The sequence below is a fragment of the Emydura macquarii genome, unplaced genomic scaffold (genome assembly GCF_026122565.2).
Source record: "Emydura macquarii macquarii isolate MOO-44397 ecotype Brisbane River unplaced genomic scaffold, CSIRO-AGI_Emac_v2 contig_1027, whole genome shotgun sequence".
NCBI lineage: Eukaryota > Metazoa > Chordata > Testudines > Chelidae > Emydura > Emydura macquarii.
The window spans coordinates 4,906,040-4,919,652 of record NW_027131164.1 but is presented as its reverse complement, the minus strand read 5'-3'; the positions used below and the strand labels follow the sequence as shown (position 1 = coordinate 4,919,652).

The 13,613-nt window shown below is 37.3% G+C and overlaps 1 protein-coding gene across 5 annotated transcripts in view; it reads right to left on the bottom strand.

Moving 5' to 3' along the window:
• Positions 1–485: 485 nt before the first annotated feature.
• The window catches only part of PUM2 (pumilio RNA binding family member 2), a 148,592-nt gene continuing 135,464 nt past the window's right edge, over positions 486–13,613 (bottom strand). For 4 of the 5 annotated variants that reach the window (XM_067544719.1, XM_067544718.1, XM_067544722.1 and 1 more), the window contains exons 15-21: positions 13,394–13,523; positions 8,977–9,111; positions 8,569–8,706; positions 5,660–5,785; positions 4,895–5,016; positions 3,734–3,926; positions 486–2,366 (exon numbers count right to left, since the gene is read on the bottom strand). In XM_067544719.1, the coding sequence (XP_067400820.1) occupies positions 2,235–2,366; positions 3,734–3,926; positions 4,895–5,016; positions 5,660–5,785; positions 8,569–8,706; positions 8,977–9,111; positions 13,394–13,523 (976 nt within the window). In that variant the 3' untranslated portion in view covers positions 486–2,234. The remainder of the gene's footprint in view (positions 2,367–3,733; positions 3,927–4,894; positions 5,017–5,659; positions 5,786–8,568; positions 8,707–8,976; positions 9,112–13,393; positions 13,524–13,613) is intronic. The other variant, XM_067544721.1, reaches the window with a different exon arrangement.

The window sequence follows — 13,613 nt, the reverse complement described above, 5'->3', positions numbered from 1 at the left end:
TTCATGCAACAAATAATTGGAATGGAAATTAGAACCATGATTATGAAAAGTCAGAAGCAACGCACTAGATTACTTAGGAGGGTATTAATGACAGATCTACAGTCTCAGACATAGGCCAAGCTAACCTCCAGCAAGCTGATTGAAAGCTGCTCTTTTAAATCACACTACCAGAATACATAACTCTTAAAATTTTATTCTGCAAGAAAACTTCTGTAGATTTTGATACGAACGGTAAGATGACAAAACTCCATATGCAAGATTATGCCACTATTGGTTTTTTTCCCCTCACCATCAGAGCCTTACCATAACAGACTTATGTTATCAGTGCTTAAGACATAGAATTCAATAGCTTGTAGATTAAAAAAAGAAGTTATGCCATCAAAATTAATGTTCTACACAAAATAATTGCTTCAACAAAATACAAGCACTTTCTTTATCTTTCAGAAACTGAAAGTAAGCTTTTTTTCAAAATATTTCCATAGGCAAAGGATTAAAAAGGATTTTAATTATACACATATGGTCACAATTCTGCCTTAAAAAGATCATTGGGAAATGTACATAAGGCCGCTTGTAAATGTACATCATCTTCATGTTACTGTTACAATGTCATATGTCCAGAGAAAAATTGATATCATACATATTTGCTTTAAGTTGGGAATAGGCTATTCAAAAATACAGTACTCTTCTGTACAAAAAAATCATGCCACATTTATTAAGATGGAAAAAGCATTGGTTTCTGGGGTAACCAAATATTTCAGTCCATTTCTTGCTTACTATTCTTATTATCTTTGCTTCAATTTTCAACTGATTAATTTCCCAAAATGTCCATATTAACAGAATCAACAGCTATGTTATAAAGAAAACATAATGTTTCTCACAATAGATAAAAAGAAAGCTGGTTCATATTTCTGAAACCATATAAAGATAGAATTTTTTAAAAAATCACTCTTGATTTGCTGAAATAAATTTACATTATACAACACTATATGCCAGGGCAAAGAGGGGAAAGGGATATGAATATACACTAAAATGCAAATTTTTGTCCCCAAAAGGGGTAAAACAAATTACATTTACAGCATGAAGGTTTACAAATGTACATCTGTACAACCAAGGTAAGCATCACTACTAAATTAGCAAGGCTTGTAATAAACATCGAAACGAGATTTGTTTTCAAACTGTAAACTTACACCTATTAACTACACGTATACAGTGCATATATTTATAGGAAGCAAAAAAGCTATCTGAATATTTAATCATGCTTACATGTTGAGCTATCAAGTTTACTGTTCAGTGGCCCCTTTTCTTCTCCATCAATACCTACTTTTTGCATCTACTGTGAGAAAGCAAAATAAATGCTCAACGCTCTCAAATCATGTCTTACAATTCTATACGCAAATTAAAAAAATACAAATCTCTACTCTCCCCGCATTGCAAAACTGAGTGTAAAGTTTATGCAGGATTATTCTCTATTCAGACAGTACTTTATTGTATGGAAGTACCACCATGATTTTATTCCTCTACCTTGTACAACAATTAAATATATAAGTATATACATCACTTTTTTTTTTTTTTATACATTGCTAGAGAAAATATTAGGGCATTGCATTTTTAAAAAATCAGCAAATGATGGATGCTTGTCTTTAAAGTCTGCATTATTTTGTCAATCTCTATTTTGCTGTGCCAGGTTTGCTATTTGGACAATAAATTGTGAATCACCAAAATACAACTTAACTTTTTGTAACATGTTAAATAATATTTATGCAGTTGATCAATTTTAATCTGGTATAAAAGACTCCACAAAGGGGGAAAAAAAGACTAATTCTATATACAACTCTAGAAATCTGTTGTGCTATGATGGTTGGTAGACCTACCAGATTGCAAGCCAGTGTATTAAAAGAATAATGTACTTTTTCCCTTTAAAAACTATTTTTCAGTGACTTTACAAGGTAAAAATTTACAAAATATGTGACAGCTATTTTGATACAATTACATCATATACAGGCATTCTGTGCTTGGTCAGCAGTTCAATCTGATAGGTCTCCGGGCTAGGGCTGGAGATATTTTATAATTCACTCCCCAAAAATATACACAAGAACAATAAAACTTTTACAAATGGATGAACAGAGTCAATAAATAGATTTTAAAAAATCATAACATTTATAGTTAAGTTGTGGGTTTTGATAATTCACAATACATTTTTTCTTTCATTCAAGTTGCTGCCTGTATATGGTATTTCACAGCATCCCATTTGGCGGTCCTCCGATTGGTCCCAGATCAGCACTGTTCTTCAGGTAATACTTCTCCAACTTAGCCAGAATGTGTTTGCCATAGGTATATTTACGCAGAGTTGTGATGTGGGGTCGAATCTGCAATAAGAAAAATCTACTTAAGTTGTATCTAAAATCTCAATCTTTCTACAATAAATTATTCTTTATTTAAATATTTTCAAGTGGAGCCCTATATTTCAAAGGTTAGAGTTTCCAAAAAGATTTAAAATTACATTCTGAAGAACCAGAAGGCTAAGTGAACCTTTTCCTTATTACAGGCATTTAATTCCAACCTTGTTTAGTGTGGGCTATCCAAATTTGGTTTTAGAATACAGGCTAATTTCTTATTAAATATATTTATCTTCAAATTTTTATTTATTTAACTGTGAAAAAATAAATTATTCAGAACACATCAATAAGAGAAAACTGTTTCTTTACATTATTAATTTTTTTTTATGTGCCAACACCAGAAAGGACAGACATTCAATATGCCAGTGAGTGACCAGAGTTCAAGCACAATTACTTCAATGGCTATTGAATTGAGCACCATAAAGGGTAGTGCAGCTTAACTGTAATTTTCTCCATCTCTAGATATTCTCAACTAAGAAGCTTGTCTGCATGTCAAGGAGGAACTAAGGCTACATCTAAACTGCACACCTCTTGCAGTGGTGTATATGTGCAGCTATGCACTACAGCAAAAAGCAGGTTGTGTCCACACTGCAGTACGTGGCTGTACGTGTCGGGGCAAGGCTCTGGCAGACAAGCAAGAGAGGGGAAAAGCTCAAAGTCTCGGCAGTGGCTTTCCTCACTACCTCTGTCCTGTCATTGTGGAAGGGAAAGGCTCCGGCAACTCCCCACAGCTGGAACATTTTCCTGCCGCAGGGAAAGAATCCTGCAACAGGGAGCTGCTGCAGTGTAGACATACTATAAGTGTGGAAATCTGGTATTTGGATTAGCTGCTACTACTTGTGCAAGTGACAGGTGAGGATGACTTATCCATTCATACTGGTGACTGCCACATGATGGAAGAATACTTCAAAACAGTTGATTTCCTAAAAATATATACTAAAGTAAATATATAACAAGAGCATCCGATAGAAAAAAATGCATATGAAAAGTCTTAGCTGTTTTTTTCTGAAGAATAAAAGTGAAATTCATACTAAACATAACTGTTAGGCGTTTTTTTCAAAACCATAAATCTATAGAAATTAAAAGAATTACCAAAGATCCAATTATATCCTGCTTCATCAGACTCTAATATTAGAAATTAACACAATGTGCTTTTTACTTTATTTTACTACGCCACAACTGCTCCATTCCCATCAAGAGTAATGAACCCACAGGATAGGTGGGCTTATAAAGAAATTCAGGTAAATTCAGACATATGTACAAAGAAGGGGTGACAGGAAACCTGAAGGTAGAGGAAGAAAAACCTCCCAAAACTGATGAAGCTATAGATCATGTACCTTGTGCATTATAATCTTCCGCTGCGCAGGTTCAGCCATATCAATCATCTTCTGAACAACATAGTTGGCATACTGGTCCTTCATCATGGTGTATAAGGCACTGTGAGGACCATCATTCTGGCAACAAACCTCGTCAATAAGTAAAGCTCTTTCAGCACGAGATGCGTGAGTTACACATTTTTCTACCACATTGCTGAAAAAAATAAGGTAATTGTGTTTTATAAGTTTAAAAGGTTTTGAATGTTCTTTTCGGGTATTACCTTTTAATTTATTTGAATAGATTCGTAGAAGATTAGGATTGGAAGGAACCTCAGAAGGTTATCTGCTCAAAGCAGGACCAACCTCAACTAAATCAATAGGGATTGAGACATAGGAGTGTTTTATACATACATTATGACTGTGGTACTGAATATTGAAAGTGCACTATGTATGCCAAAAGATTAATTTCCTTAGTTTTGAAAGGATTTCCTTTTTGTGTGGAAAAAATGCTGATAATCTGTATGTTTAAGATGGTCAAAATTAGAGCTGTTTGGAAATTTTCCAACTGAACAGCCTTCTGTTAGAAAATGACTCGAAATCCAAAGTGTGTGAAACCTGCCTGGTTTCCTGCCAACTAACCTGCCTGGCTTCTTGGCACCTCATGTTTCTGGGCTCCTGATTCCTCAAGCAGGCTAATGGGGAATTGAGAGCCTGAAAAGCCCTTGCTCCCAAGCCACCAGCTCCTCTGCAGCCCACTTGATGGCTTACAGGGAGCCAAATATCTGGAGGCCCTAGCTCCCAAGCTCATGGCTCCTTGGCAGCTGTGGTTCTGAAGGTCCCTGGTTCTACATCAGCCTGCCTAGTGGGCAGCTGTGGAGGCAAGGATTCCCAGAGAGCTGGGTGGCTGGTTCCCCACCTGGCTGTCTCCCTGGGCTGATCTTCAAAAGGGCAGGCAGCCAGCCATTTTTGTGAAAAATTCTTATTTTTTTGTTCCACTATGGAACAATTTTTTTTTTTCAAAGTCTAAATTTTTCATGCAAAGGAAGATCTAGTCAAAATAATCAGTTTTGCTTAAAGGCAAAATAATCAAATCCTTTCCTCAGCAACTGCTGTAAATAAATCAATGTCAAACAACATTAAAAGGTTAGTGAACCTTTTTTAACACTGAGAACATGGTAATACCTGGCAAATTTGTGCTGACTCAGAGCTAGAACTTTTCCTCTTATTTCTGAAACTATTTTACTCTTGTCTTCAGGACGACCATGCTCCAGCACATGTTGGATAACGTAATTTCCATACTGATCCTGAAAATACAAAGATTTCAGTTTTCTTACTGCTGTTCTTCTGAGGAACTCACATGTCTTATGCATTTTTCTATCACTTTGAGAAGTACAACTGGCATGGGTGTAAACAGAACAAAATATTACTAACTGTAATTGACCATTATGAAATGATTAAAAGAGCACAACAGAGAATGCCTGAAAAACAACATTGCAACAAGCATTATTCATTGGTTCTTCTGCAGATTTTAGGTCCAAAATCTGACCATTGCTAAAAATTGTGATTTGCTAAAGAATGCCCATTATCTGCTAAATTGGTTTAAAATTAATTCCACACATTCACAAAGAATAAAGCTACCTCTTTGTAGTGGTCATAAAACCGCCAAAAACTTATATAGCTGATTCTACAGATGTTGTTAACTAACACTGTGTCCTGCTTTATGCCAAAGGTAAATAAAGAAAGCTTTGTCGTCTTCATGTTCACTCCTGCTTTCTTAAAGAAAGAGTTGGAAGCTAGGAGGGGAATAAATGTTTGCTAAATCAAAAAAGGACACACATAAAAATATGTAAGCAATTAAGGAACAACAGCCAGCAATATGAAAGAAAATGAAATCTACAACACACAGAGCTGATAGTAACGTCATACTGAAACATAAGAGTACACTACCTGCACTAGCTGTTCTGTGTGTTGATGCAATTCTTCTAAGATAGGCAAAGTCTGCTCAGCAGTGCAGTGCTCCAGAATACGCTGAATTACTCTGCAGCCATATGGATGAGTTGAAAGCACAAACACCTTAAAACAACAGGATTACAAATTTTGAAATTAGACATACCGAAGAGGACGTGTGCACTGTAAATTACTTTCAAAAAACGAGTTATTGAATGTTAGCTACTTCTCAAAGTACTGAAGTCTTCAGAGAAGTGGTGTCTTCCAACATCAGAAATTTCAGTCTCCAATCACATTCAGAGCCAGACAAAGGCATAAGCACTAAATATCTGTGCCTAGGGTCCCAGCTCCTGGAGCCATTTGATTACATCAGCTTCTCAGTGGCAGCAGAAGCATGCACTGGGCACTGCCCACTCAGCTAAGCAGATACCCTAGCTACTGGTGTAAGTTTAAGGGTGGCCCTCCCATGCAACTGTTCCTATTTTTCTTGGTATAGGAAGCAGGCCATTTACCACCAACACTACATCATCTGGGGGCAGACCGACGCCCTGAGGAGGATAAGAGGGCTATAAGGAACAGCAAGCACAGATCTGTCAAGAACAAATCATGCCAAATCAACCTAATTTCCTTCGACAAGTTTACTTGCTCAGTGGGTACGGGAGAAGCAGTAGATGTGATCTATCTTGATTTTAGTAAGGCTTTAGTCACAGTCCGAAATGACCTTCTCATAAGCAAACTAGAGAGGTGTGGTCTAGATGAAACTGTTATAAGGTGGGTGCACAACTGGTTGAAAGACAGTACTCAAAACGTAGTTATCAATGGTGCGCTGTCAAATTGGAAGCACATATCTAGGGGGTCTTGCAGGGGTCTGTCCTGGTCTGGTAATACTTAATATTTTCATTAAACGACTTGGATAATGGAGTGAGGAGTATGCGTATACATTTTTCAGATGACAGCAAGCTGGGAGGAGTTTCCAGAGCCAAGGAGGACAGGATTAGAATTCAAAACAACCTTGACAAACTGGAGAATTGGTTTGAATTTCAATAAAGACAAGTGCAAAATACTTCACTTAGGAAGGAAAAAAATCAAATGCATTATTACAAAATGGGGAACAACTGGCTAGGTGGTAGTACTGCTGAAAAGGAGCTAAGGGTTATAATGTATCACAGACTGAACAGGAGTCAACAATGTGATGCAGTTGCTAGAAAGAGTAGTAAGTATCATTCTGGGGTGTATTAACAGGGGTGCTGTATTCAAGACGTGGGAGGTAATAGTCCCATTATACGCAGTACAGTGTCCAATTTTGGACACCACACTTTAGGAATGATGTGGACAAACTGGAGAGAGTCCAAAGAAGAGCAATAAAAAATGGTAAAAGGTTCAGAAAACCTGATCTGTGAGGAAAGGTTAAAAAAACTGGGCATGTTTAGTCTTGCAAAAAGACAACTGAGGGGGTACCAGGTAACAGTCTTCAAATATGTTAAAGGCTGTTATAAAGAGGACAGTGATCAGTTGTTCTCCATGGGCACTGAAGGTAGGACAAGAAGTAATTGTCAATCTGAAGCCAGAGAGATTTAGGTTAGGTATTAGGAAAAGCTTTCTAATTAAAAGGTAGCTAAACTTTGGAATAGACTTCTAAGGGAGGTTGTGGAATCCCCATCATGGTAGTCTTTTAAGAACGGATTGGACCATCTAAGATAGTCTACGTTTACTTGCTCCTGTCTGAGCATAGGGGGCTGGGTCTTGATTTATGAGGTTCCTTCCAGCCTTCCAGTTCTATGATTCTATGCAAGTTATCTACTGTAACATTACAGAAGTGTTCTGTTTTTCATTTTTTCCACTTACTACGTTATAGTACACCTGGAATAAAGCATGCTCTCCAGTAAATAGTATTATAATTTAGTCAAGGGCCTCTATTTATAAACCATTCAAACCTCCTTCCCTGCCTCCACACCCCCATACTTTGATATAATCAGCAAGGGGACTCGAAAAATGAATTCAGTCATCATTTTGGTAAATTATGTATTGCTATTCACAATAAAAAGTTAGTATTACAGGGCAAAAATATCCATCTCAGCACAGTAAAGTACGTGTGAGACAATGATATGTTGGATATTTTGTAAAGAAATGTGTAGAGTATATCACTAAAATAAAACCTAATAATCTGTCTGAATTAGTTATACTTTTTACAAGTCTTTTTCAGATCATACAAGTACAAGGTGGTCATATTAAAATTTTGTTTAGCTGCAGTATATTCTGTATTGTCTTTAGTACACTAACCTTGTATTACAAATTTTTGGAAAAATGACCATATTGTCACTTTAAAATCAGACACTTCTACTAATCCAGGCTCAGAGAACATCTGATTGAATTTAATAAAGATGTTTTATTAAAAGTGATAAGAATCAGGTGGATAACCTTGGAAGAAACTACTACTACTTAAGTAAGGTAAAGCACACAGGAACAGACAGAACAGAAATAAATCTCTTTTTACAAGAGAGGCTGGGAATAACTGCTATTACTTCTATTGCCATGAAGAACAGAGATGGACTTTGGTTAACTGAAATAATAAAATATTACAACGGAAACCTGATCATGTCAGTCTCTAAATTGGAACGAAAAACTTGACAATAAGATGACTATTTCTGTGATCAAATTCATACAGCATCAGATGTCCTTTTCAGAAGGCCTCATCCCCAACATACTCTTACTCTACGCCACATAGAAAAAATAAAAACCTTGAATTAGATAGATAATTAAGACACACACAAAAAGGTGTTAAATGCTATGTTAATTTAATTGAGACACCAATGTGCTGACACATGCTGTTTGGTATCTGCAAATTACGGAGCAATCCCAGGGTCACTGATGCAGCTCCTGGACTAAAGTAGAGAAACTAGTAACATTACCTGCCCTTTGAAAGCATCAATGATGAACTGGAGTGACTGCGGCTGGACACATTCAATGCATTTTTGTACAACATGGTTTCCATTTTGATCTTTCACACATTTCAGAACATGACCATCCAACTCTTTCACCATTTCATTCTGCAAAAGAAAAGGATACTACTAAATCATCCAATTCTCTACACTGACACAGTGTCAGCAAAACTGCATTTTTGAATATAATATTTAAATCTTTACATTCACTGTAAATCTAACCAGACAGATTATCTTTTTAATCTGAAGAATTCCACTAATAAAGATTCATTTTATTTCAAGCTTATATCACAATATAGTAAAAAACTGAAAATCTTTAGAGTACACCATGGATTTGTTGATAATAAATAAAATACAAAGAATACTGTTCTAACTTACAATTACCTGCTGGTCAGGTGAGATAGATTCTAGTGCTTTCTGAATAACACGACAACCATACATCTGTAGGGCTAATGGCAGAACATGACCACGTATGCGTGTTGCTAGGGCTAACTTTTGATCCAGGCTTCCAAACTATAAGAAAACAAAGACGCTGTTAAACAAAAGCTGATGCACTGCAGTACGATGTAGTTTATCAGGCGGAAATCTAACTGTCATCGTTCATTACAACTTCATCACGTCTATGATGCTTCTGTTGATTAGCTATTTTCCCCTTTCATTTCATGAATATTAATACTTAACAGAACTTCTCTTCTACACACCCAGTATCTCTGTAAGATTTCACATCCAGTATGTATTTTATACACTTAAACAAGTGACCACAGAAACGAACATGGAAACTGCAGACTTTACTGTTTATAGGAATGTTTTAGTAGGAGACTCAGGGCAATTTAAGTAGAGTGATAGTCTGATGAACTTCGTAGAACTGGTCACTAGATCTGGCTGAATTTCCTTGCTGGTTTCTGTCTGACTGAGACCGAACAACAACATATTTTCAAAATTTACTGCAAAATGGAAATTCTGAAAAAATTTGTTCCTGACAGTTGCTGAGAGAAGTTGGTATACCTGTCAGTTTCACTGCTGTCCAATAGTGAATAACAGTGGTGAGAGGAGCTATTCAGTGGCAGGCAGCAGTGAAACAAACAAAAATCAATGTCACCCAGCAGCTGAGGGGATCCCAGTGTGCAGCAGGGCCTGGACCAGCCACCAGGTGGGGCAAGGAGGGAGCTGCGATGCTGTCTGGATTAGGGGCAACAATATCAATATTGCAAAATTACAATAATTGGAACGGGATAGGCTGTGTCAGGTATCATTCAAAAGGTTATAATTTGCTAAGTATGACAGTATTGTGTGTGTGTGTGTGTGTGTGTGTGCAATTTGTATTGTAAGTTATGGATATATTTGATATAGCTTTATTTCAACTTGCGCTGTGTTTTTGGGCGATACCCCAGCCAGGATGGCAGCAGCAATGAGCCTGCTAAGGATCCATTAAGGGAACTCAAAGGTACAATGAACCCAGGGAAAGAACCCAAGGGCTACACCTTATGAGTCACCAGGATTTGCCCAGGTGACCTTGGACTCCATCTTGTTTCTGTGAATTTCCACAAGGCGCATGGCAAAGGAACATAAAAGGCAGCTGCTTCATCCCATGTTGTCTTCATTCCTTCTTCCTACCTCTGGATCAACTCATCTGCAACTGATGCTGTGAAACAAAGAACTGAGACCCATCCAGATACTGGATGTACACGAGAGGGACTATACAAGCCTGCAAACTCCATAATTTTACTGAAAACCTGATATATATGGGCTTTCAAATCATTTGTATGTATCTGATTGCTTTAATCATATAACACCTCTCACAATGTTTGTTTCTTTCCTTTTTAATAAACCTTTAGTTTCAGTTACTAAAGGATTGGCTGGCAGCATGGTATTTTGGGTAAGATCCAAATTTATATTGGTCCGGTAATGTGGCTGACCATTTGGGGATGAGGAGAACCTTTTTGGTAAAGGGAACAGTGTTTTAATAACTTATCCCTTTACTGGACTAGTGGCTGACAGAGCCTGAGACGGAAATGCAATAAGGGGGCTGTGTAGCTTCTTTTTAGCTTTTTGATAACCAGTAGAGGGGGGAGGGATCAGAAGCACTGTTTGTGTGGCTGGTTGGTGAATTTACTGCAGTTAGCCACCAGTTTGGTTGCTCTCCTTTTGCAGCCTGCTCTAACCTTGGCATTTCCAGGTAGCTACCCTAGGCATGGACAGGTCACAGGAGCACCATCCAGCCCTGCTTTGCCCTCAACTTGGCCCCCAGCTTCCAGCCCCATTCCCAGCTCTGGCTGTGCTCCCACTCCTGGCCCCGGACCTCACCGACCTCCCACTGTTAGGGGAGGACCACTGATCTAATGTGACCTGTGCATAACATAGGCAGTAGAATGTCAGTCAATAATTCTTGAGTTAAACTCAATAATTTGTGGTTGAACTACAGAACATCTTTAAGATAACATCCAGTTTGTTTAAAGACTAAGTGAAAACTAATCTACACCATATCCCTTGGGAAACTGTTTCAACAATTGTCTTCCCTGTTCAGAATTCAGTTTATCCCCAATTTGAAGTTTTCTAGCTTCACCTTTCAACCACTGAATCTTGTTATGACTATCTATTACATTAAACAGCCCTATTGTATCAGGTATCTTCTTCTTGCATGTGTATTTATAGACCACAGTCAAATTGCTTTTTATCCCTCTCTTTGAAAAACTAACAGATTGAGAGACTAAAGCAGTTCAGTGTAAAATGGATTTTCCAGACTTCAAAATAATTCTTGTAGCTCTTTGATGAACCCTCCCCAGCTTTTTTAACTTCCTTTTTAAAGAAGTGTAAACACCAGAACCAAACAATACTTTAACATTGGTCTCAAATGCTTTATACAGATGGAGTATCACCTACTTATGCATTCAATTTTATATGAGCCCTTTAAGTCATAGCATTGGACAGAGTTCATGTTCAGATTGTTATCTACCATGGCTCATAAGTTCTTTCCAGAGCCATTCTGCTTTGCCAGGATGCAATTCCATATCTCGTAAATATCCTTCTTTCTAATCATATGCCCATGACTTTTTGGCAACCTCACCTTTGTGGACTAATCTGCACAGAGGAAAAAGCTGGGCATGCGGTGCACAGAAACTGCAAAAGCATGCAGACTTAATCTGCAAGGGACCATTGCATTCCTTTTCAACATCCCATCCTGGCTGCTGCTGCAGTCCTGTGGTGCTTCCTTTACTTGGAGAAAGGAAAACCTTGGGAAGCTTAGGAGCAGCTAGAAGCAGAGGCAGCTTGTAGAAGTTAGATGCTGTGATGGAATTCTGACTCAATGGGTGGGTATGCGAGTATGGAAAGAATCTAAACCTAGACCTACCATTCTACAGAGATGATTTTACTGAGGGGAGGGTGGAGGGGAATAAAATAGAGGATGAAGGATATGAGCCTGCAGTGCAGCAAAGTTACATAGGGAATTTTGATTCAGAGGATGGAACAAATGATCCCAGCTGCAGAAAACTGCTGTCACTGAGCAGATCTTAAACAAAACAATTTTGTTAGATTGGGATTGCAGTTGAAGGTACATCACAGATCTAAGTGTAAAAATCCATACAAGAACACTGTATGTTAACAAAACCAAGAATGAGAAAGCCAAGAGAAGTTGAACAACAGTAAAAGTAAATAAATGTTTTAAACTATGAAGATACACAGTTAAGTGTCAGCCAAACAATCATACCTTTACTCCACTAGCAATTAATTGAAAACAAGCTGATTTTATTGCTAGCATCGATTTTCAACGTATTTATTTAGATATACAAATTGTTATTCTGGAACACTGCCCTGCATGCCCCCCCCAGAGAATTCAACTGAATGGGCAGAAAATTAAAATAAGCAGGAGGCATAATTTTGAGCCCTCCAAGTGCTGACAGTGTCCATACATGGCTATGTTTGCACAATAAATATTTTCACTGAAAAATTCATGAGGTTTTTTTAAAATCATGTGCATTGTTATTCTTCACTTACCTGACAGATTACAAAAACCTAGTGGATGAGAAAACTGCAAGCTACAAATATTCTAGGAGAACCTGTTGTGCCCTCTGATTAGTATCGGATTTTTAAAAAGCTGAGAAAAAATTACAAGATTTTGGAGTGAAATTTTTAAAAATATGTATTTAATTACACATTGTGATGGACATTCACATATTTAGTTATTTATTTAAGCAAGTTGCTGTGATGTTTATCTTAAATATGGCCTTAGTGGGTCTAAATGAACTTTAACTAAAGAAAGCATCTGCTAAGGATCTCTACATAAAAACACGGGGCAATGACTTCTCTGGCCTTATCTATAACAAAGTAGATCTAAAATAGTGTTTCCTGAACTGCTTCTCAACATTGTTTATGCTAACTGCTTTAAAAAGCAGTTCACCTGCAAAGTGTGGATGAACTGTAACTGTTTTAAAAGCAATTTTACAAGTCATTCCTACTTAGTCAAGACAATTTTTTTTCTAAATGATATGGAAACTACTGTGTCTCCTTACAATAGGCAGGCAAACTGGATTACACCCTGCTTCCTGAAACATGATTATAGCCTAAGTGTGGAGAGAACAACTGTCAAGGGGATGGGGCCATGCCAGGATGCCACCACACCTAAGTGAAAACTCCCCCAACTCTTCTTGGGAAGCACTGAAGAGAAAACACTGTCAAGTAGCCTCCAGTATCAAAAAATTAGGTGCCATTGTAAGGGTATAATATTGAAATAGAACCTTTAAATAAACAAACGTCTAAGTGCATGCACAAAAATGCTGATTGTAGTATGTATGCTTACCTCAAAGAATTTCTGTATTACATAGTTTCCAAATACATCAGTCATCAACTGATATGCTGCTTGCAGAATCTCAGTAAATACCATCTGGCGCTCAGCTGGAGTAGCTCGTTCTAGCTTTTGCTGTATGAATCTAAGTGTAAGATAAATTTGCATGCCATTATATAAACAAAGAAAAACTCAAATACTATAAATTACTACATTTATTTTGATGAGACATCAA